This window comes from Carya illinoinensis, chromosome 16 (assembly GCF_018687715.1).
Source record: "Carya illinoinensis cultivar Pawnee chromosome 16, C.illinoinensisPawnee_v1, whole genome shotgun sequence".
In the NCBI taxonomy this organism is placed as follows: domain Eukaryota; kingdom Viridiplantae; phylum Streptophyta; class Magnoliopsida; order Fagales; family Juglandaceae; genus Carya; species Carya illinoinensis.
In genome coordinates this window covers 4,744,421-4,766,148 of record NC_056767.1, presented here as the reverse complement: position 1 = coordinate 4,766,148, position 21,728 = coordinate 4,744,421, and the positions used below count along the sequence as shown (strand labels likewise).

The 21,728-nt window shown below is 34.9% G+C and overlaps 2 protein-coding genes and 2 pseudogenes across 2 annotated transcripts; 2 read left to right on the top strand and 2 right to left on the bottom strand.

The window, feature by feature from the left end:
- Positions 1 to 477: 477 nt before the first annotated feature.
- Positions 478 to 3,147, bottom strand: LOC122299755. The gene is made up of 3 exons (XM_043110184.1): positions 2,777 to 3,147; positions 1,184 to 1,342; positions 478 to 997 (listed from the first exon to the last, which is right to left on the bottom strand). The coding sequence occupies exons 1-3, from the start codon at positions 3,038 to 3,040 to the stop codon at positions 641 to 643; spliced, it is 780 nt and encodes a 259-aa protein (XP_042966118.1). The 5' UTR covers positions 3,041 to 3,147; the 3' UTR covers positions 478 to 640.
- A 2,482-nt stretch (positions 3,148 to 5,629) lies between these two features.
- Positions 5,630 to 13,869, top strand: LOC122299479 (PITH domain-containing protein 1). Its single transcript, XM_043109819.1, has 9 exons — positions 5,630 to 5,784; positions 8,939 to 9,019; positions 10,536 to 10,585; positions 10,711 to 10,788; positions 11,457 to 11,514; positions 11,597 to 11,646; positions 12,314 to 12,422; positions 12,512 to 12,573; positions 13,580 to 13,869. Exons 1-9 carry the CDS (start codon positions 5,701 to 5,703, stop codon positions 13,620 to 13,622), a joined length of 615 nt encoding a protein of 204 aa, XP_042965753.1. The 5' UTR covers positions 5,630 to 5,700; the 3' UTR covers positions 13,623 to 13,869.
- Positions 13,870 to 15,627: 1,758 nt separating this feature from the next.
- On the top strand, positions 15,628 to 18,484 carry LOC122299481 (annotated as a pseudogene).
- An 853-nt stretch (positions 18,485 to 19,337) lies between these two features.
- LOC122299480 lies at positions 19,338 to 21,455 on the bottom strand (annotated as a pseudogene).
- Positions 21,456 to 21,728: the final 273 nt, after the last annotated feature.

Sequence of the window (21,728 nt, the reverse complement as noted above, 5' to 3'; positions counted from 1 at the left end):
AAATGTGTATCATTCGTACCGACTTTGTAAATAAAATTTTTCAGTACTTTAACCTTGATACCGATCTTACACAATCCTCAAATCGGCAGGTTTCTTTTCTTCCATAAACACCATTATATGCCCAAAGGGGCCATCCTTTTTTTTTTTTTTCCCTGCTGAGAAAAAGCAATAGTGGTGGCCAAATTGCCCTTTCTAACGTGTCAATAAGCTCCACCAGCCTAGATCTCAACGAGACCAAAGATCATGCTCCATAAGATGCTTACCATATGAGATATAACTCACCAACATGTTGCCAATTACCTAGCCCTAACAATTCCAGGTAGAACTGTACCCTATTGGAGATTAGTGCAATCCCTGCCACCTTATATCCTATATGTACCTAATTCACCAAAAATAAAGTCCATGTTTGAACTTTGAAAGTTCAATAAGGAAAAATGGTTAACAACCCATCTCCACCCAGAAAAATGAGCAATAATCTGAATCAAAGTAACATTTAACAACCCATCCAGGCCGTTCATAAGGAAAAATATTCAGAATTTATACAGAAAGACAACAGGTTTATATCAACTTCTTTCAGAAAACCCTAGAATGAAACAAACAAAATAAAAACAGAATTTATACACAATCACTTTTCAAACTCTCATTGGCTGGAGACAGGAATGTTATCTTCACCAGGCACCGAGTCTGATGCAGGCGACTTCTTTATAAGGGGCTTGGGTATGTCAAGGTACTCTTGTTGGCACCGCTGCTGAGGGTGTGCTAACAGCATACACATGTGACGGAAGAGCACACGCACTAGCCCTGTTCCACTCTCATGAATGTAGCCCTTGTATTCAGTAACATGCTCGAGGGCGTCCACAAGTGCATCATAGACATCCTGGGGGCAGTTGTCAGGTCCAGGCTTGTCATGGAGGTAAATAACATCTAAAGTAAAGAGTTTCTGGTTTAAAGGCCATTGATGTTGTGGTTTTGCAGATGATCTGCAGTAGATCAGAATCTAAAACACAACAAAATGTCATACTGGATATCAGATTAGGTAGAACATGCACTAAAGAGTTCTCATGGAAACAGAAGGTAATCATCATCATTTGGTAACAATTTGCACCCATCAATAGGTAAAGTAAACAAAACATTCATGTTAACCAACACACAGATACATGGAAGTTATTTCAACGCCACTTACCACCCTCAAAATCCGATTCTGAGCACGGGATTTCTTGGCTTCATGAGCTGCAACCCGGAACAGATTGGTGAGATCTGCAGGACCATAAGATGAAGTTGCTGACAGTAACTGAACTGCATGAATTGCGGACTCAACTTCACTGCTAAAATCTTTCTTAAGCTACATGATTGCAGAAAGAAACCCAAAAATTTTCTGAATTAATCATTAAATCCTGAAGCTGAGAAAGAAAGTTCACAATATTACTTGGGTCACACAGACAAAACCAATATTGTTTTTTCACTGCATTGCATCAATGTTTGTTACCAAGGGGGTCTCTGCATAGCCAAATTTTAGCATGTCTAATGTATCAAAAGCATATCAGAGTATAACTAGTGATGCTCTATCCAGCGCTTTCAAATGGTTTTGAAACAGAAAAAGCCTAATGTAAAAAATATTGTTATAGCCAAGTAGTAGTTCCGGAAAACTAACTGGCCTTTCCCTTTCAAGCCCAAAGGAGAGAATGAAGCCTAACAATTTCTAAGATCTTAAGACTCAATCCATGTACCCATTAACGGTAGTTATTCACTCAATCGGTGAATAAGAACGAGCCAGATAGGGGTCAAACCTATGACAAGTAGTTATCATTAATGGGAAATTATTATTTGTAACTAATCTGCTTTTTTTATGAATAGGAGCCTGGAGACAGTGCAAACCCAGCATGTCTTTTACCCAGATTAATTAATTAATTATTCAATTAATCTGCCTAGTTAGAAATGATGTGAAACTTAATTGATGGGTTAGAAATAATATTGAGGTCATATATCTTATTTATGCATACAGTTTTCTTAAAGAGAATAATAAGTGTGTGCTGTTTGTAAAACACAAAAATGATTAACTACTTCCTAATTTTGTTCCATGTTTCTCATCTTCCAATTACGAACGATCGTCACTTAATTAATTTATCTGGAAAATGCAGCCTCTACAAAGTAATTACAAAAATGAAAAGAGATCTGAATATATTTTAGTTAATACGATCATCCCAAGAGATTTTAGTTAATGGGATCATCCCAAGAGGTAGTTAGGTCCTGAAAAAATAGAGAAAAAAAATAGTCCCAAGAAGATTCTATCATTTCTGATGTAAATCCGTACCCAAAGGAAAACTTGGCAATTGCCTAATTTATGGGATCCAAAATAGCCTATTTCTTATTTTTTCCTAAAATTTCATTCCTTTCTTTTACAAGTAAAATTTTTCTTCTTCATTCAGGAGATATCCTCTTTCCAATATGTTAGTTTTCCCAATAAGTACCTTCTTCTTCTATACATGAATGTAACAATAAAGGCAACATGCGAAGCAAGCAAGGAACACAAACAATAGAGTAAGTATTTTAGATGCTTTTTTGTTTTTTTTTATAAGTAAGTATTTTAGATACATATTCTCCAGTGTTATTTGGAATATGATCAACAGGGGAAATATAACGGACCTATTCTCTATAATCACGAGTTCATTCAAGACATATCCAATGAACAAGAACATCAAAGGGCCATAATTTTCTATCTGAAAATTTTAAATGGAATGAAAACACAGAGAGAAAGAGAGAGAGGAGTGTAAGTAACCCAAGAAGGAGATTTGGTGAGAAAGGAGAAGGCGAATCGGTGGTCGGGGTTGATGGAGAGCTTGGCGTTGACGAAGAGAAGGATAGCTTGCTTGACGGAGTCCAATCTGGTAAGCGGACGACCATTTGGGCCCGTGGCTTTCATCTCCACCAGGGATTCCGCGTCCGCATCTATGCAAAACAGTATGTCCTCGTTGCTTATACGCGTCGGCTTCAGTGTGTATCTGATGCTTCCTCCTGAACCCTCTCCATCCACTTCCTCCATCTGTCTCTCTCTCGGTTTAGGTGTTCGTGATTCTATTTCCGACTTCTCGGACAGATACAAAATGGGTTCTTTTCAGGTTTAGTCACTGCATTTCGTAAGAATTAGAATTTAGAACCCACAAAACAAATTTATAATGCGCTGGGAGCTCCGTTAGGAAAAAAAGAAAAAAAATCTTTATTTATTTTTACATCATTTTTTAATATTTTTAAATATTTATAAAAATATAAATAATTTACAATAATATTAAATAATTTTTTCTTAATCACTAAAAAAAAAAAAAAAAAAACTGGGAGCTATAGCTCCCAATGGGATCTCCCAGCAGAGGATCTAACATTATTCTATAATAAATTTATATTACAATAAAAATATTTTATAATTTAATTTATAAGTTATTTTATTATCAAACCGACCAATTTCGTAGCTACTTGAATCAAAAAATAAAAAAAAAAGACGACCCTTATTATTAATTTATTTTATTTTATCATATTTTACTTATTATATGTTAATTAGTAATTATATTTTAATTAAATTATAGATTAAAAAATTATATTTTTTCAATTATCATCTAACCACAATTATCCTTTAACCACAAGTTATATATAAATATATGCACGAGCAAATGCAAATACACTTGCAGTGATCAGGAGAGAGTAGTGGGCGAGGGGTAAGTACCATAGGAGAGAGGGAGAGTTCAAAGAAAAATAATAAAATAAGCGTTTTGCTTCCTATACAGTAACAAAAGTTAGGAAATTTGATTATAGATAATCTGATGCAAGTGATTTTTCTCTTTAACAGTTAAAAAGTGACATTATTTTTTAATATGGATAATCAGGTGAGAGTGATCTAAGAAATAGATGGAGCTAAGCTCCAAACTGTAAAGAGTTTGTTTTGGTTTCATGTTTATAAGAGCGGCCTGATCTCTTATTTGCTCAGACCATTCTTGGTGGTCGAACAAGTCATTAATGGTCGGCTTCATTGGCACCCTTTTGGTATGGTTGCAAACACGTTCAATTTTAGCATCTCATCTTCTGTAGAGAAGTGAAACTGGAATGGATGGAATACCGTAAAATACACCATCCACTAAAATTTGATTTGCGAATACATGCATGATAATTTTACACAGGTTTTTCACAAGTAAACTCATAAGAATGGTGTCTAACTATTCATACACTGTTCATGTGAGTATGTAGATGAAAATCATATGAGAAGTTCCGGTGATTCTAACATTTTTTGCTAATAAATTTTATAGTGTCTCTAACATTAATCTAGGTTTTATACCAAGCATTTCCCTTTTTCATCTATGATACATGAATTTGTAAAAGTTTTTGATAAATTTTGAGTAGTGTTGGGTTTATAAAAAAAATTATTAAAAGTGAATTTATTTGTTGACGTGTTAATATGAGAAAATATACCTACTTTACGATAAAAATGCTTTACAATATGATGTCTCACAATCAAGTCATATTAGCTATTTAATTTTATAAGATTTCTATGTAAATTAACACTTTTCATAAATTCGATAGTGTTTCTAACATTACTCTTAGGTTTTATACAACTTTTTTTTTTTTTTTAAGTATCTATGATCTCTTAAACTCTTAAAATATTGTGTTAACGTTGTGTTTCGCACACCTTTATACTGGGCTCTTAGCAACTTGGATTTTCAGACACAAAGAAAATACCGTGAGACGAGGGCTGTCGTGGTGGCTGGGAAGTCTCCGATGCCAAAGTCAGTATCGTATTAGAGTTTAGTACAAATATGTAGAAAGTTCAGAGAGAGTTCCTGCTACATGAGGATTGCCTTTTATACCTAATATTTGGGGTTTGATGCTCATGCCCTGTGTCAGAGGGATGTGTCCCCTCAGAAGTTCCTTCAATCAAGGTTTAATGCAGATCGGCATCTGGGGTGGCACATGTAATGTGGTATGGCTCTTTGCCTTGTTCAGCCAATGAATACACACTGTCAAGCTCTTCCTTCCCCATCTGTATGTAGATCAAAGGCTCCTCGTGATCTGCTCCCACCTATCTGCTCAAGGTTACATGGAATTAAGCTTCATTGAGGTAATGTGTTCCTCATTCCTTTGTGTTATTCCCACGCATTCAAGATCATGGACCGACTTCTGTTCCAGGACTAGGGACCTTTTGATTGGGTCGACGAGTCGTTCAATTGGCTTGGGCCTCTCATGGTATTGGGCTCATCCTCTGGGCTTTTGGCCAGGAAAAACCCCCTTTACACATTGCATAATCAACACAATAAAGAAATTAAATTTTGTTAATTCATCAACTTATATTAATAAGATGAGTGAAAAAAACATATGAGAAGTCATATAAGTTTTTTTATTAGTAAAACAGAGAAGTGACATAATGAATTGTGTAAATTATAAATTCTTTTTTCATAGTTTAAGGGTGAGTCATGTTTAGATGTTAAGTTGATTTTAGATAATTTATGAATAGCATTAAGAAATAAAGTGACTAATAATTTGGAAGACAAAAGTTGCAAAATTTCTAATAATTTAAAGATCGGAAGTTATTCCAACCTTTTTTCTCTTTTCTTTCAACACACGAAAATGTCTAAACGACGTCGTTTATATCTCATTGTTTATGCCTTTTGCCTTTTTCGTTCGGATGATCATTGCTTTAGTTCTGAGATTTTTGATTCTGAGATGGCGTGCTTACACGATCACAGTTGCGAAGATCACGATTGTTCCGCTGATTGGTCTCTTTACAAGCACATAGACATATCTAAGGTAAGTCTCTCACATCGCTCCGTTTTCTTCCTCATCTTTACGCACGTATGTATGTTCCGTTCCGCTTCATTCGACAAAAATCGTAGTTTTAACAATGGCGGCCATCTTTTGGTTGTTGTTCAAAGAAACATTAAAATTTTCTGGCATGCCCAGATATTTAATGTGTAAATTATAATGTCCCACTAGCTTAAATTTCAGAAACAAATTATCTGATATTTTCTTCCCCTGCATGTTTTCTGTTTTCAATAGTTTCCGGTGGGATATATAATGTTAAATAGCTTAAGTCAAAGTAATTCTTGGTTTTTTCATAAATAATTATATATAGATGCTGTATTGGCATTGGAATTAAATGCTACAGCTTATTTGCACCATTTTGCTGGAGGTTGTAAGACAAATTCGGTTCCGGCTTATTGTGTGTAATGTCGTTCAATGGGTTATATTCTTCCAGGTTCGGTTTTGGTAGTTGGGTTGTAGAAATCTTTGAGTGTTACAAAGGTTTTCCTTTGGATTATTTGAGAGTTATGCAACTTGAGTCGAGAAGATATGAACACAAATAATTTCCGTTCTGGAGTTTCATCAACAGTTTGCTTAGCTGATATGAGGATGGGGAACCCAATTGTTATGATCCTAAGGGCTAAAGTTTCAACCAAATTAGTATCCAACAATCCATGGCTTTTGGATCAATGGTTAAACCTTTAACCGTTAGGATCATAACACCAAAATTTTGATGAGGAAGGGAGAGGAGGTTTCTTGCATGTTATTTCGTATCTTACAATATCCAGATAAAGAAACTGTTATAAAACTTCTGTTTTATAGCTATAAAAACGCCAAGATTTTATTAATAAAGAAATCCTCTGTTTGAACAAATATAAAAGTTTCGTTTCTGGAAACAACAAAATAACCTTTCTGTTTCTTGACTCAAACAGAATGCTCAAGATTCACAATAGTCAAAATTATTATCAGCTATGATCACAAAATCATCAGTATACCAACTCAGATCAAGATACCAATATTCTGCACTTCACAGAACAAATACTATGCACAGATCAACAAGATAAAAGAACAGATATACCAGAAATTACAAGAAACAAGTATGAACAATAAAAATAGGAAAGCAAGGAAAGAACACACCGAGATACGTGGTTCGACCCTAATGGTCTACATCCACGGTAGGAATGGCCTCAGAGATCTTTATTGATAAATCAATTAATCACAGAGAAGTCTCAGTTCATAGTGATACAAAACCCTCTCATTTCTCATACAGAAATCGCACAGATTTCTCCTCTCAAGAGCAAACCCTAGAAAACCCTAGAAATCGCCATTTCCTCTCCTCTCGGCCTCTCTGTTTTAAGCTGATACAAGAAATGAGTTCTGTCTTAGGGTTACAACACATAAGTGAATATATATACGGTACAACAGATTTGCAACACGTGTATTACATCCAGCGGCTCAGCACATCTCTTCAGATTCACGGCACATGCTCCTCACGTGCCTGTTAAGGCTGATTTAAAGCTTCAGGGAACCAGATCGAGCCACGAGATCTTCATTCACTTAATCACATAGTAAACTCATTAGTAATTAAAGGCAACGAAAGAAATGTATTGACATACATATTACAGAAACAATTTTGTAAGTAGAAATGTGTTCAGTTTTAGATATTAGCCTTATGATACTCCATAGGCCTTGGTGGATTTATTTATTTATTTTGTCAAACCCATAGGGGAGAATCAGGAGATAGAAGTGGTTTTGGTACGAGAATTTTCAAGCTGCGTTTTTGGCATTCTATTTAGAATGGAGTCAACGCCCTACCTTAAGGCAGTTGGGGATCAGTGGGAGAGAAGATTGGAATGGCCAAAGAAGCAGTACCTTTAGAGGGATGAATATGTTGACATTGTGTAACTTGCAATGGGAGGGTTAGATCATAGGGCCTTGCAAGTCATGATGGAAATCTTAGAAAGCACGTGGCTATGGAGATCTGATATGTTCTCATGTATACTCCCTGTGTACTTGGGCTTTGCCTACTTTTATGAATAAAACTTCCTCATTACCTGTAAAAATGTTCTGGTGGAATCCTGGGGATCTAAGCATTTTTTGGCTGTATTTGCACTCGAGGACTTTGTGGAAAGGAATTCAAGGTAAAATGAGTATTATGTTTGGAGAATGTGCCTTATCACATATCCATGGCATTAGAATGTTCTTTAAGAACCACTTTGGGCTGATGAGGTATCTTTGGGGATCTCTTCGTAGTTGAGAAGGATTAGGGTGATCTTGTGAGGATATTGTGAAGCTGTGGATCATCATATGTTGCACTTTGCTACAGCCATTTTTTTTAAGAAGAGGGATGGTACCCCCAATTTCACTTTTCTACAGCCATTGTTTCTCTAAATTCTTATTTTACTTAGGGATATGCTGAGTCTGACTTAGAATGAATCTTTTCTTCATTTGGGTGTCCAAGAAGGTTAAAATATGTGGTTGAACCTTGAAAGTGTCGTCTCTATCATAAATTTCAATCCATAATTGATATGTTTCTTTTATTATCTATTTATGTAGAGGAAATGTACCTCCATTGAAATTATGTTTCACAGCTGCCGGACTTGGCATACCCCAACATAAATGAGAGGTGGATATCAGGATATGGGCTCGTTGAATATAGATATTATACTTTTAAACATAAAAATTGGTTCAGATCTTTTAATAAATGCTGCTGTTTATCTTATGCATTTTGAGTGAAGTCAATCTGTGCCTCATTAAGACTTTATTTAATAGTCATACGTACGTTCAAGCAGTAAAAACTTGACTGTATGCTTGGGTAGGGGAATTTAGTGTAATTTCTGTAACTTTGTAATCTTGTCAATGATATAGATTTTTTCTAATAATACCTGTGTAACTTGATTAATTTCCTCAATTGTGGCATAGGAAAACCATCTTACATAGAAAAATTCACTGTATGGTAAATGATATAGATCACTGGAGCTCTTATTTGCTGATTGACAGGATGCCACATTTCATCAGAGTCATTATTTGACTATACTTGCAACTAATACGCATTAACATTCCTCGAGAAAATGTAGTTTTTTTTTTCTTTATTTATATGATTATTTGGGTTTTTTATTTTATTTTTATATTTTGAGAAGTAATTTGGATTGTTTCTTAGGTAACTGCTTTGAATGAGGCTGTTCCAGGAAGTGTCAAGTCAGTTTTTAAAGCTTGGGAGCAGCGCCTTAGTTCTTCTGAGGTGATTAGCCTGAATATCCACTTATTTTTTTATATTCTTCATGTCAATGGTAGTTTTTTAAAGTATAAGTGAAATGGATAAACACGCTTGTGTGAATGTATGTGAAAGGCAAGTCCCTTGGCACTGTTGGTAAACAATGGCAAGGCTGACTTGGCATCCCAACCTTCTCTTTAACAAAGAAAGTTACTGCTTTGAAACAGAGTTTGAAAGGAAAAAAATGGCAATGGAAAGTTTGGGGTTAATATGCTGGTCATGTCAACTATGTCCATATCTATCTAAAATTAAGATATTTTTCTTTCTTGTTTTACAATACAAATCTAGCTAATTTCACAACCCAGTGTGACAAATTTCCTTTTCTCCATGGTCCATGCTATTTAGTGCCAAAATATAAGACCACAAGCTCCTTTCTTTTCCTCCTGTTCCTTTGTGTTTGTGTGCATGTGCACTTGAGAATTCTTTTTATTTTTATTTTTTATTTATTTTTATATAAGTAAAAAGAAATGTGCACTTGACAAAATTACCCAGTATAGCTTCTACGTCTGCCTAATGTATGTTATTTTTTTGTTCAGCTCATTCTTTATGTACAACATCTTTGTTTTTTCTTTCTCTCTACACGTATTATAAGCTGTTGACTTTTCAGAATAGTCCTCCTTTTACTTGGAAGTGTATTTGGAGGTCTCATGTGCCTTCCAAAGTTGTTTTTTTCATATGCACTGCCTCTCTTGGGAAAATTTTGACATTGGACAATTTAAGGAAGCATGATATTATAGTTATGGATTGGTGTTTCATGTGTAAGAAGCACGGGGAAAACATGGATCATTTACTTTTGCGTTGTGAAGTGGCAAGGGCTTTGTGGGAATGTATTTTTTGTAGAACTGGTTTGGCTTGGGTGATGCCTTTGAGAGTGGTTGATCTTCTTGCATGTTGGAATGGGCTTCATGGTTGTTCTCAAGTGGATGTGGCTTGGAAGATGGTTCCTTTGTGTCTTATGTGGTGCATTTGGATGGACAGGAATGAGCAGTGTTTTAATGATAAGGAGTGTACTTTGGAGGAACTCCAGAACTTTTTTGTGCACTATGTTGCTTTGGTTTTCTGCTTTATTGATTAATGGAGCTTCTGCTCATGATTTTCTGTTGTCGCTTTCTGTTTCTTACAATGTATTTAGGAGTTTTTTTTTTTTTTTTTTTGTATATTTCCTGTGTACATGGGCTTTGCCTATACATTCACTTATAATAAAATTACTTTTTACTTTAAGAAAACAAACAATATTATCTGCCCAAAGTATCTTTTATATATATATATATGTTATAAGTATTATTATCTGCCCAAAGTATCTCACAATCACATTCATAGCACTCAATTTCAGCACTAATGTCACCCAGTTTTATGCATCCAGCATGCCAAGGATTAGATAGTAATGCTGTTTTCAGGGTTGAATTATCATGAATAATTGTTTCTGTTGTATGCAATATATTTTGCCATTTGCAAGCTTATGTGATCTTGTTTGCTGTGACAGGAACACTTAGAGAGCAATGAGGGCGATCCAGAGTTACTCGTTTTCATTCCGTAAGTCATTCTTCATGTTTTATAGAGTCTGGTATCTTTATAACTACGAGAAAATTTGCTAAAAAAAACTGTTCTCAAGGGCTCAAAAATGTTTTTCATTTTATTTGTTGGATTAATTGTGATAGATTCACGTCAGATGTTAAGATCAAGAGCATTTCAATTGTTGGAGGTGCTGGTGGAACAAGTCCTTCCAAGATGAGAGCGTAAGTTTAACCTTTAATATTTTTTTTTCATTTCTCATATTGATTTCTCATTTTGGTTTTTATATTGTGCAAGTTAGATTAATGATGCAAGCAGTTATTCTATCAATTAGATCATATTGACATAGATTTTTTAAGGAACAGCCTTCTATCTTTCTTATAACGCCACCTAGAACTAATATGATATTCATCCTGCATCCATTTGCAGTCAAAAACTTGGATGTATTTTATTAACTAGTGCCATTTCTATAGTATTTTGTGGTCGTACATGAAAATATGGACTTGCTACTTATAGTTTCATTAATATACAGTTATTTCACCCAAGCCAGTCCCAGCTTATTTAGATGTGTTTATTCCTCTTCTACTAAATATTTCTTTTGTCCATTTCCCCCTCCCCTGGATGGACGGCTACGTATCTTCAAGATATAGGGCATTTAATCTGCTAATTTTTTAGTAAGGTAAAAAGAAATGAACCACATTAATGCTTGTTTGACCATCTATTATTCTGTATGGACCTCATATTTGACACTGATACCAGGAATTTTATGGGAAAATGAGATCAAGCACTCTTTTAACTGATATGAATTTTTTTTTGAAGTTTCTATTCCCACTAATTTTCCTGTTTGCAGAGGGGTAAAAAACACTAAGAATAATTCTTGTTTCTAAATTAGGTTCATCAATCGAGATGGCATTGACTTTTCAGATGCTCAAAGTATGCAAGCTATTCAGGTAGTGCCTCCTCTTTTGTTGTTAAGGCATTTATTGTAATCCAAACTTAAATTTACGTGACATTTGTTCTTAATGTTTGGAGGAGTGGGATTTGGCTGAGAATTTGCAAGGTGTTTTAGAATACCAAACAAGGTAATTATTCCTTCCTTCCATTCTATTGTTGATACCATGTTGCCTTTGCTTAAGAGTATTTTTCGTTCCTAAAGCAAGTCAGAGTGTGGTAGATGTAATTAACATTTAGATAAAGCATGTTTCTTTGTTTCCTCGTATTGTAGTGATGTAGCCAGTGAAGTACATTATTATTATTATTATTATTTTATAAGTAATAATCTTTATTGATTAGAAAGAAACTAGGCAGTGCCCAAGTACACAGGAAGTATACAAAGTGAGACACCTAATTACATTCTAGTGAGCTGAAAAGAAGATAAAAACTCATGAACATTCCCACCCTTCAATACAATAGCAGAAAACCATTGGAAAAGAGAGAGTACAAAAAAAATCCAGATTTCCCCCACTACCCACTCCTTGTTGTTAAAACACCTATCATTCCTTTCCAACCATAGGCACCACATTAAGCACAACGGTATCATCTGCCACACTGCTGCCAGTTGAGTGCAGTTGTGAGACCTATTCCAGCATGCAAGTAGATCTACCACACACTTAGGCATTACCCAACTCAGCTTTTTGCAAGGGTTTTATCATCATGATTAGTTATCTTCTACTTGCTGATGTTATGTTAGTACATAAAATTAGGAATTTAGATTCTACTTGCTGATGTTATGTTAGTACATAAAATTAGGTATTCTAAATTCCAAAGTGTGGCAAGTATCACATTGCATTTTCCTGAGAATTTTGGCGGTGACACAACTCAAATACAATATATTGGCTTAAAAGGTGAAGCTACTCAGGTAATCTCATTGCCACAGAACAGGTCTGATGATTTGTTGGTTCTACTTACCGCGAGAGTCTATGATAGATTTTCTTCCTGTTATTACAGTTGAGGAGGGACGTGGTTGCAACCATCGTTTATGAGCTTATGCCAAATCCTTCTGACCACAAGTAACTCTCTCTCTCTCTGATTGATTTAAAGTCCAAGATGTTCTAGTGGAATGTTGTTAATTACTGGGTTTCTTTCGAAGAAAAACTTGGTGTTTTCTATGTGTGGAATTATAAAAAGGCTTGACTAGAGTATGTGTTGTAAACCCAGGCAACCCTCACCCTGGCCTGGGACTGTCTTAAATGTAACACAAATGAAATTAAGTTGCGTATCTGTGAGGTATCCTTTATGGGATGGGATGAACTGTGAACTCATCTCCTTCCTCATATTACTCAGCAGAAAAATGTAAGGCATCAACAGCCTATATGCTGAGCTGCTGCTGATGCTTTTCATGACTAGGCTGTACAAATTATCAACGAATTGTTGGTTTTATACTTAAAAGGGATTCGGATCCCTGCTTCCAGAGAACCCTAGAGTCTTTAAAAGCCAATGGGCTTCAGCATCTAACTCAGTTTAGGGGGGGATTGGACAACCTCTGGAAGAAGAGAATGTTTTGCTTACATATTATGCCAACTCCGAGAAATAAAATTGTTATGTTAGGAAATATTCTCTTCCTCTAATATGTTGATCCTTGTGTCGTGTGTTCGGCACCAACAAACATTACAAATGATTTATGCTGAATTGATGAAAACGTGCTCGGTATTGATTTCAGTGCCACTGTAAATTAGATCATGATTTGCTAATTTTGCTTTAAAACTGGTTTGATGTTTGACCAGTAAATACATCTGTTTTCTGGCCCATGCTAATGGACTTATCTACTAACTTGAAATTCAATTAATATAGCCCTATAAATGATGAATTAATATATGTCCTTCTGTCTGTATCCTGTATCTAGATTCTAGTGTCGAGTTCGGAGTTTTTCTAAGGACTCGAAAGGTTACCTTAGGCACTTGGCCAGTTGCATACAGTTCCAAACTTCCAATACCGACGGATTCTTTCTTTATGTCATGATGTAATCTGTACTTAGTACATCTATCTTGTTTACTGAAAACATTTGCTCATTTGCAGGGCACAGGCTGAAGGTGGTGGGGGTCTTTCTCATGTGGAATGAAGAGTACCTGCTGTCTCTAGCATGTTTCTTCTGGAGTGGATTCTTGCTTCTTGAAATGTTGTTGAAACTCATTACTTTCTTTCTTGCTGGTGACTAGACCATTTAATGCATTTCAATTGGTATGATTTTCTCCATGTATTGCATCGAAACAAAATTAGAGAACAATTTCTGGCAGAACTACAGATTTGTTAATATGTGGTTAACTCCTTGAAAATGACAGGAAAATAATTTCCGGTGTTTGGTTGCATTCAGAACTATGACCATATTTACAAGACTTCAAAATTAATAATTCTGATTAAAAAGATATTAATATACTCTAGGGAAAAAAGATAAACAATCTAATAAATCTTAAGATTATTTGCAATAATAAGATTCTCTCTTTAAAAGATTTTCTATGTATGCCATCACAATTCTATTTCAATATGTATATGTGTGTGTGTATATATATATATATATAAAAGTAATGTTACGTACAATTATAGAGTGTGAAAGGTTATAAATGTCATTTAATCACTTCGAAAATTTTCTTTTTTTAAAAAATCATTTTGAAAAAGAGTGGGAGATACTATTTAAAAATTAATTTTATTATATAGTCTCATATTTATTTACTTTTTTCAAAAAGATTATGCAGTGTTTTGCACACTTCACGACTGCAAATGTTATTTTTCTATATATTAATAATGTGACAAAATAGAAGGATTGATGAACTTCAAAACATTGTGAATTGATTAGGAATTCCTTGAATACAGTACTCTATGAAGATGTTGCAAAAATAGGTCTTAAAACAGTGAACTAAGAGAGATACGAAGAACGGATTCTTGCGGAAACAAGTGCAAAATTGCCAATTTTTTCATCTTTTTATTTATTGTTTGAAGAAGGGGAAAAACACTTTTTAAATTTTAATTTTTAATTTTTTTCGTTTAATCATTATTTAAACAAATAAATCGATATAACTTTTACAACCTTCAAAATAAAAATTATATTCAAACATTTTTTAAACTTTATCTATTTATTTTTACAATATATTTTTATTTAATTTTTTCTCTCATATTAAATATCTTAAAGTAGACTATTTACAAAATTTTAAAATACTTTGAGCATGTAAACATGTCTTAAAATCTTTAAAGTAATACTACGTATAATCGTGTAGTGTGTAAGTATCGTACAGTCATTTAAAAAAAAAAAAATCTATTATTAAAAAATTAATTTTTTTCATATATATCCTACATTTATTTAATTTTTTTAAATAAATCTTATTTAATAATTTCAAAATAATTTTCAAAATAATTTCATATATATACGACATGACTGATACTATAATTTCTCAAATCTTTATGATTTCGAAACTCCCGGGAACTTAAAACATCATATTTTCGAGGCGTCTCTTCTTCTTCTTCTTCCTATTAAAGCTTTCCTTATCGTTTGTGATTTCTCGAGAATTGGAAGTGTTTCGGCGTTCTTCTCTATTTATGGAAAATACCATTTGCACTTACGACGCCATGTCCGCGGCGTCATTCACCGGTTTGCTTTGATCCAGTACGAAACTCTGCAAATCGGATCATACAAATTTACAATTCGAACGTAAGCGTTGTGTGACCGTCCGATTCCACGGGGCGGGCCTGAATGTTCATCAAACACATTTTTGAACATACAGATCTTAGAGTATGATTGTAGCGTTTGTATAGAGACGAAGACATTCAGACACCATTGGGGAACACAAACTACAAAAATGTTTATGCATTTCATGACGATGATGCGGACATGCGTACATATCTATTATGATACCTTCTTTAGTAACTTCTTCGATCATATTATGATACCTTGGGTTTGTTTGTTTGTTTGATGGATATATAGTTAATATTGGGTTAGTCTGTTCCTTGTTGAGACTGTAAGCTGTTTACTGAGATATATATATATTCTTGCAAAAATCTTCTATATATTAGCGTTTCAAAGAAAGAATAGAAACAAGTGCAGCCAGCTAAATACACGGGCTATCTTAACAACAATACCAGTTTATGTTCTATGCATGATTTCTTCTCAAACATCAATGGACCCTCTGATTTTATGGTTTTCTCATGTGAATGAATATGAGTGAACTGTTTTGAAAACCGAAATTACGCAAGAGCAAAAGTTTTACATTGGTGTTTGAGATATTTTGTTGACTTGGTAACTTTCTGAGAAATTTAAACCTACTCATTTTTCAATAATGTGGGCATCTGAATCTTTCAGTAGTTCATTTTACTAAAGCTAAGATCTGAATGAAGTTTATTTGTTGGCAGGTCATGCTTGTGTACCCGATCTCTTATGTCTGACTCCAGCCATTTATCTAAGAGATTTAAAGGATCTTGATAAATCTTCATCTAAAGAATTTGTTGTTTCATGTTCTAGCACAAGTGATAACGGGAATAGACTAGTTGGGAGATCACATCATTTTGACCCCTGAGATCCAGTGGGACAAACATTTTACTCTGCGGGTGTATGCATGTACGGTGGGGCTGATATAGAATCTGATTCACACACCGCCATGGACGAGAAGGTTGGAGTGCTACTTCTGAATCAAGGGACCAGAAACTCTTGATGATGTTCGACCATTCTTGTTCAACCTATTTGCAGATCCGGTATGTTACTTATTGTTTCAGTCTTGCCTGATTGTGTCAGCGTCAAAGGTGCAGCTTGTCTCTTTGGGCCATAATAATAATATTCTCCCCTTGAGTCAGGATGATAGGTTGTTTCAGTTTCTCCGTCGTCCATTGGCCAAGTTAATATCTGTGTTCCTGGCTCCCAAAATCAAAGATAGGTATGCTGCTATAGGAGGCGGTTCTCCTTTGCGCAGAATAACAGATGAGCAAGTAGAATGCAGTTCTTGTCCAAATGCATATTTATGTTCCATGATTCTTGTTGATGGTTTTTTTTGTTGTTGTTGATAGTATTTACTTTTTGGGTATAGTTTAGTATGGATTTATCTATGGTTTGAGGTACTCGTTGCAGGCACATGCACTCAAAATGTCATTGGAAGCCAAAAGCGCCTGTGAATGTCTATCTTGGAATGCGGTACTGGCACCCCATTCACCGAGGAAGCAATTCAGCAAGTGAGTTTTATTTCTGGAATTCAAGCCTATTTTTGGGTGATGTCAAGACATTCGGAAGGTCTTGCAGTCGAGGACCTTAGTTGTAAGTCTTGGTACCTGCCTTGGCTCATGAAAGAATAAAGAAAAAAATGTTAAACTAAAAATATATAGATGTCTTTAACGTCATTGAAGTTTGTCAACTATGTGCCCATCTACCTGTCTTTCAATTAGTTGAGTCAAATGGCTGAAGTTCTTTATCTGTGGTAGATTAAAAAGGACAGAATAGCCAAGCTTGTTATGCTGCCACTGTTTGCCCAATTCTCCATCTCCACAACTGGGTCAAGCATTCGTGTACTTCAGACTATATTCAGGTGATAATCTTTTCAGTTTGTGACCTCCATCTTTAAGCATGTAATTAATTAGATTGTCATTTCTCCCACTTTCATTAATCTCTTTGATGTCTGAATATGAGGCTTTCTATCAGAGAGGATGCAGATCTATCAGAGCTACCTGTTTCTTTTATAAACTCATGGTATCAACGAGAAGGTTACATCAAGTCGATGGCTGACTTGATTGAGAAGGAGTTGATGAGTTTCTTGAAGCCGGAAGAGGTGCGTAAATTGTATTGTTCTGGTCATATGACGAGTTTACTGCTGCCGAACTACTGCTTATTCTTGTGGTATTGTAGGTTATGATACTCTTCAGTGCTCATGGAGTACCAATAAGTTATATAGAGGATGCAGGGGATCCATACAAAGATCAAATGGAGGAGTGCATTTACTTAATCATGCTGGAGTTGAAAGCAAGAGGAATTAACAATGAGCATACTCTTTCTTACCAGGTTTTGGCCGTAGAACTTAAGTTCTTATGTTTTAGCTTGAAAGTTCATTCTTTACTTGATTCTTGCCACAATCTTTTGTTGCTTGCTTTTGGCTCAACTTTAAGCTCGTATTTCGGTTGTTACTGGGTAGAGACCATTTCATCTTCAATTGCTTATGGCCTCCCTCTTTCTTTTTTCCCCCTATCTTTGGTTTGGATCAGAGCCGAGTTGGTCCTGTATAGTGGCTGAAGCCTTATGAAGTTCTTGTTGAGCTTGGCCAGAAAAATGTGTGAAGAATCTCCTAGCTGTTCCAGTGAGGTATGTTCTTCATAGTTAGTTATTTTAATGAATAAATTGTGCATTTAATAGGGTAAAAGTTGTGGAACTTGCTGCATTGTCTGACCGCAGGTTGTTTATATTTTGACACAGCATTTCAAGCTATCATTGAATATTTATATCTTTCTTGGTGCATTTCCTTCAGTCTTAGCTCTGATTAATATGTCCATCTTCATATGGGCCATGGTAAATTTTAATTTAATTGGATGCTTATTCATATTCAAGCTTTGTGAGTGAGCACATAGAGACTCTGGAAGAGATTGATATGGGGTACAAACACTTGGCACTTGAGTCTGGAATTGAGAATTGGGGCCGCGTCCCTGCCCGTAGATGCACCTCTTCTTTCATCATGGATCTGGCAGATGCTGTCATTGAAGCTCTACCATCAGCAATAGCCATCTCAACCTCAAGGAGCACCTCCAAAACTGTTGATCATTGCCCAATGCAATATGTAATCAAAATGCTCTTTGGTTCCATCTTGGCAGTTGTCTTGCTTTTGTCCCCAAAAATGGTATTGGCCTTTTGGAACCATCTCATTTGAAGGGATCAAAACACTTGAATTACTGCTCATATTTTGTAGATTCTGCACTTACAAGAGAATGAAAGCTGAAACAAAGTAACAGAGGTTGTATTGATTATTGAGACCATTTTCTCGATTGTTTGTTCTTTCACATCTTCTCCAAAGCTATACATAGAATAGAGCATTCTTGAGCTGTAAATCTTTGTAGCAGGGCATAGTTATGATCAGTGAAGCTTATTTTTTTAATACATATGACTTGTGTTTAATTTACTTCACCCTGAATGTAAAGCATGGCATTATAGTATAATGAAGAGTGATCAATGACTAATTACACAGTGTGTATCAAAGTAAAAGAGCATAAGTGAAAATACTTTTAAAAAAAAGCTCGAGAAAAACTTTAATTTAAATTTAAAATTAATTTAAATTATTAATTTAATTTAAATTTAAAATTATTAAAGTTATATTTACTAAAATTATTAGTTTTATTTAAAAATAATAAAGTAATTAAGTTAACATAGCTTGAAGAATTATATCATAAGTGGAACTTTTACAAATGTCAATGTTTGTATTTTAATCTCCAATATGTTGGTTGAACAACTATAGCTCCTATTCCCTTTGCTTTGTTTCTATCCTAGTGATAAGAAATTTCAGTGAAGGACCAAGATACGCATGATAAAAGGCAAAGTGTACTTCACCAGGACCTCACCGAATTCAAACCCACAATAAATTCCCTTCAAACCTCAAATGGCGGATGTTGCATGAACTGGTGCAGATTAAAATGGGGCTTAAGCTGACGAAAAACAGAAGATAGATTTGTTTTTAATAAGTAAATGAGAATCTTATTGATGATATAGATAGGCATAGCCCAGGTACACGGTACATATACACGAGCAACACTAAGCATAAGTGTCCAATTATACAAGGAAATCATGGATATTCAAGTCATTAAAATCTATTTTAATCTACCAATGAAAACAGGGAATTGGGAGATTATTGAGGCTAATCAATCTGTTCATCTACACAAAGTTTTAGTATGTATGTTGTAGTCACTTGACAGAAGATGATGATACTAAAGCATAAAATTAATCAGCAAAAACCTTAATAAGTTCAACTTCAAAAGCAGTTCTTCCTAATGCAGCACTTAAACGTAATAGCCTGTGAATGTAAATCCTCTACCTACAATCTCACCAGCACAGAACCAGGCAAAGCATTCTAGACCATACAGAGCGGCAAGGCCAGCATCCTCAACCTTAAGTTCATGTCAGTTCTTCCATAGTTGCTTGAAATAATCAAGCTCCTTCCGGAATGCTTCATGGCGCCCAGGAATACTTCACCACAAATAAGAAATGATATATTAGCATTCGTATATAACTTGAGGCATAGCCTGATATTATATAAATTTGTCTAACAGAAAAACACAGCTTCTACAATAGTTTATTACACAGATTTGTGGATTCAAAGATGAGATGAGATGAAATGGTTTTAGATGAATAAAACATTATTAGAATATTATTTTTTAATATTATTATTGTTTTGGGATTTGAAAAAGTTGAATTGGGATTTGAAAATGTTGAATTGTTTGTTATATTTTGTGTGGAAATTTGGGAAAGTTGTAATGATGAGATGAGATAAGATAAAACACTTTGCGAATCCAAACGGGGCCTTAGGATATTGCTTAAAAAGTAAACTTTCTCCAGCATAAGGTATGCTCCTGCTTCAACAAGGAAGAAGTAACAAAATTCCAAAACACTCCAGTAGCGTGAATGTAGTTAGCAATTGTTGCAATAATGCTAAAGATCAAACGAAAATGAATGCATTCCACTATTTTGATGGATAAGAAAGTCTTATCACTATATGCCAATACCAATAAACCATCTCAAAGATAGTCCGAGTGATGAAGAGGAACTCCATATCACAAATCAGTCATTTACACGTTCCATACTGAGGAAAGTACAATGAAAGATCAAGGAGAGAGAGGGAGAGAGAACAGCAAACAATACTTGCCACATCAGATGCACGAGCAAGGCAACAGGATAATGGTATTCACACGCAATATTTCATGCTCTACATCATCTTGCTAAAAGACTGCCAGTTTAAATAATAGGTCTCATTAACCGGTACTTTTCTCCTCAATCAAGTACTAAATCATATCACACTCAGATCAGTCGAAGAGGAAGAACTAAGTTTTGGTCAGCCCCTGCAAAGGACATTTTCAGCACCTCAGCATTTACTTCCTCACCAGACTCTTTTCTATTTCTACATTTTATAGAAACCATTTCTTGGTGTCAAAATAATGTATGTGGGAACAAACATTTCGAAAATTACCGAGATCAAACTTTATTTGGGAAAGCTAGACCATATTGAAAGAATCCAAGTTATGATAACAAATGAAACCAGTTTGGTGATCAAATGGACTTTAGCATTCATGCTTTGACAACCATATTGACAAACTCTGGAGTCTCGATATCAAACTTTACCGGGGAAAGCTAGAATATGAATTGTATAAAGTGACTGACCTGGCAAGGCGAGTATAAAACAATTGTTTTGACAAAATGTCGCATTTCTCAATGGTTGGTGGCTCTTGAATGTACTGTTTGTTTTGCTCCAATATCTGCTTGTAGTATGCACCTCCATGCTTGTATACTACCTCCATGCTTGGCCACAAGCTGTGAAGCCTGAGCAACCTTACATTGCAATTGAACCAGCTTGGACGCCATCAACTCCCCCCTAGGCTAAAAATTACCACCCAAAATGATACGTTTGGAGAAAAAATTTACAAATTTGTACGAATAACCCGATAGGTGTAACGATATAACATTAGATTGTTATGGAGGAAATCCCAATCAAAATTTGCGACACAATGGATCCCAATGCACCCTAAACAGGATTCGGTGTCCGTATGTGATTCAAGCTTCAAGAACCCTAGATTTGCTTAAAACGGCAGCAGAAAAAAAACGTAAAGAAGCGAGCAAGAATGCAATAGGGGAGAATTTGCAGATCGCTTCTGTACCTCGCAACACAGTTTGTCTTTAGGGGAGAGAGCAGGACCTTGGCTTGGGTTGTGTAACTTGTGTAACTGTGTTCTCTCTCTTTATAAGAGACGTGCATTGCACTGACCCAATATATATATATATATATATATATTTTAATAATGTTATATATAATTTTAGAATTTGTAAATTTTATATTTATTTATTTTTTAAAAAAGAGTGAGTGTCCAAAATTTACACTCTAAAATTGAAAATATCATTTTTCTAAATAATTTGATTTATTGTAAAAATAAATTGATCTGCAACGCTATAAAGTTTATGAGTAATTTATAAGTTTTAAAATTTCGTAAATGAAATAATTAAAAATATATC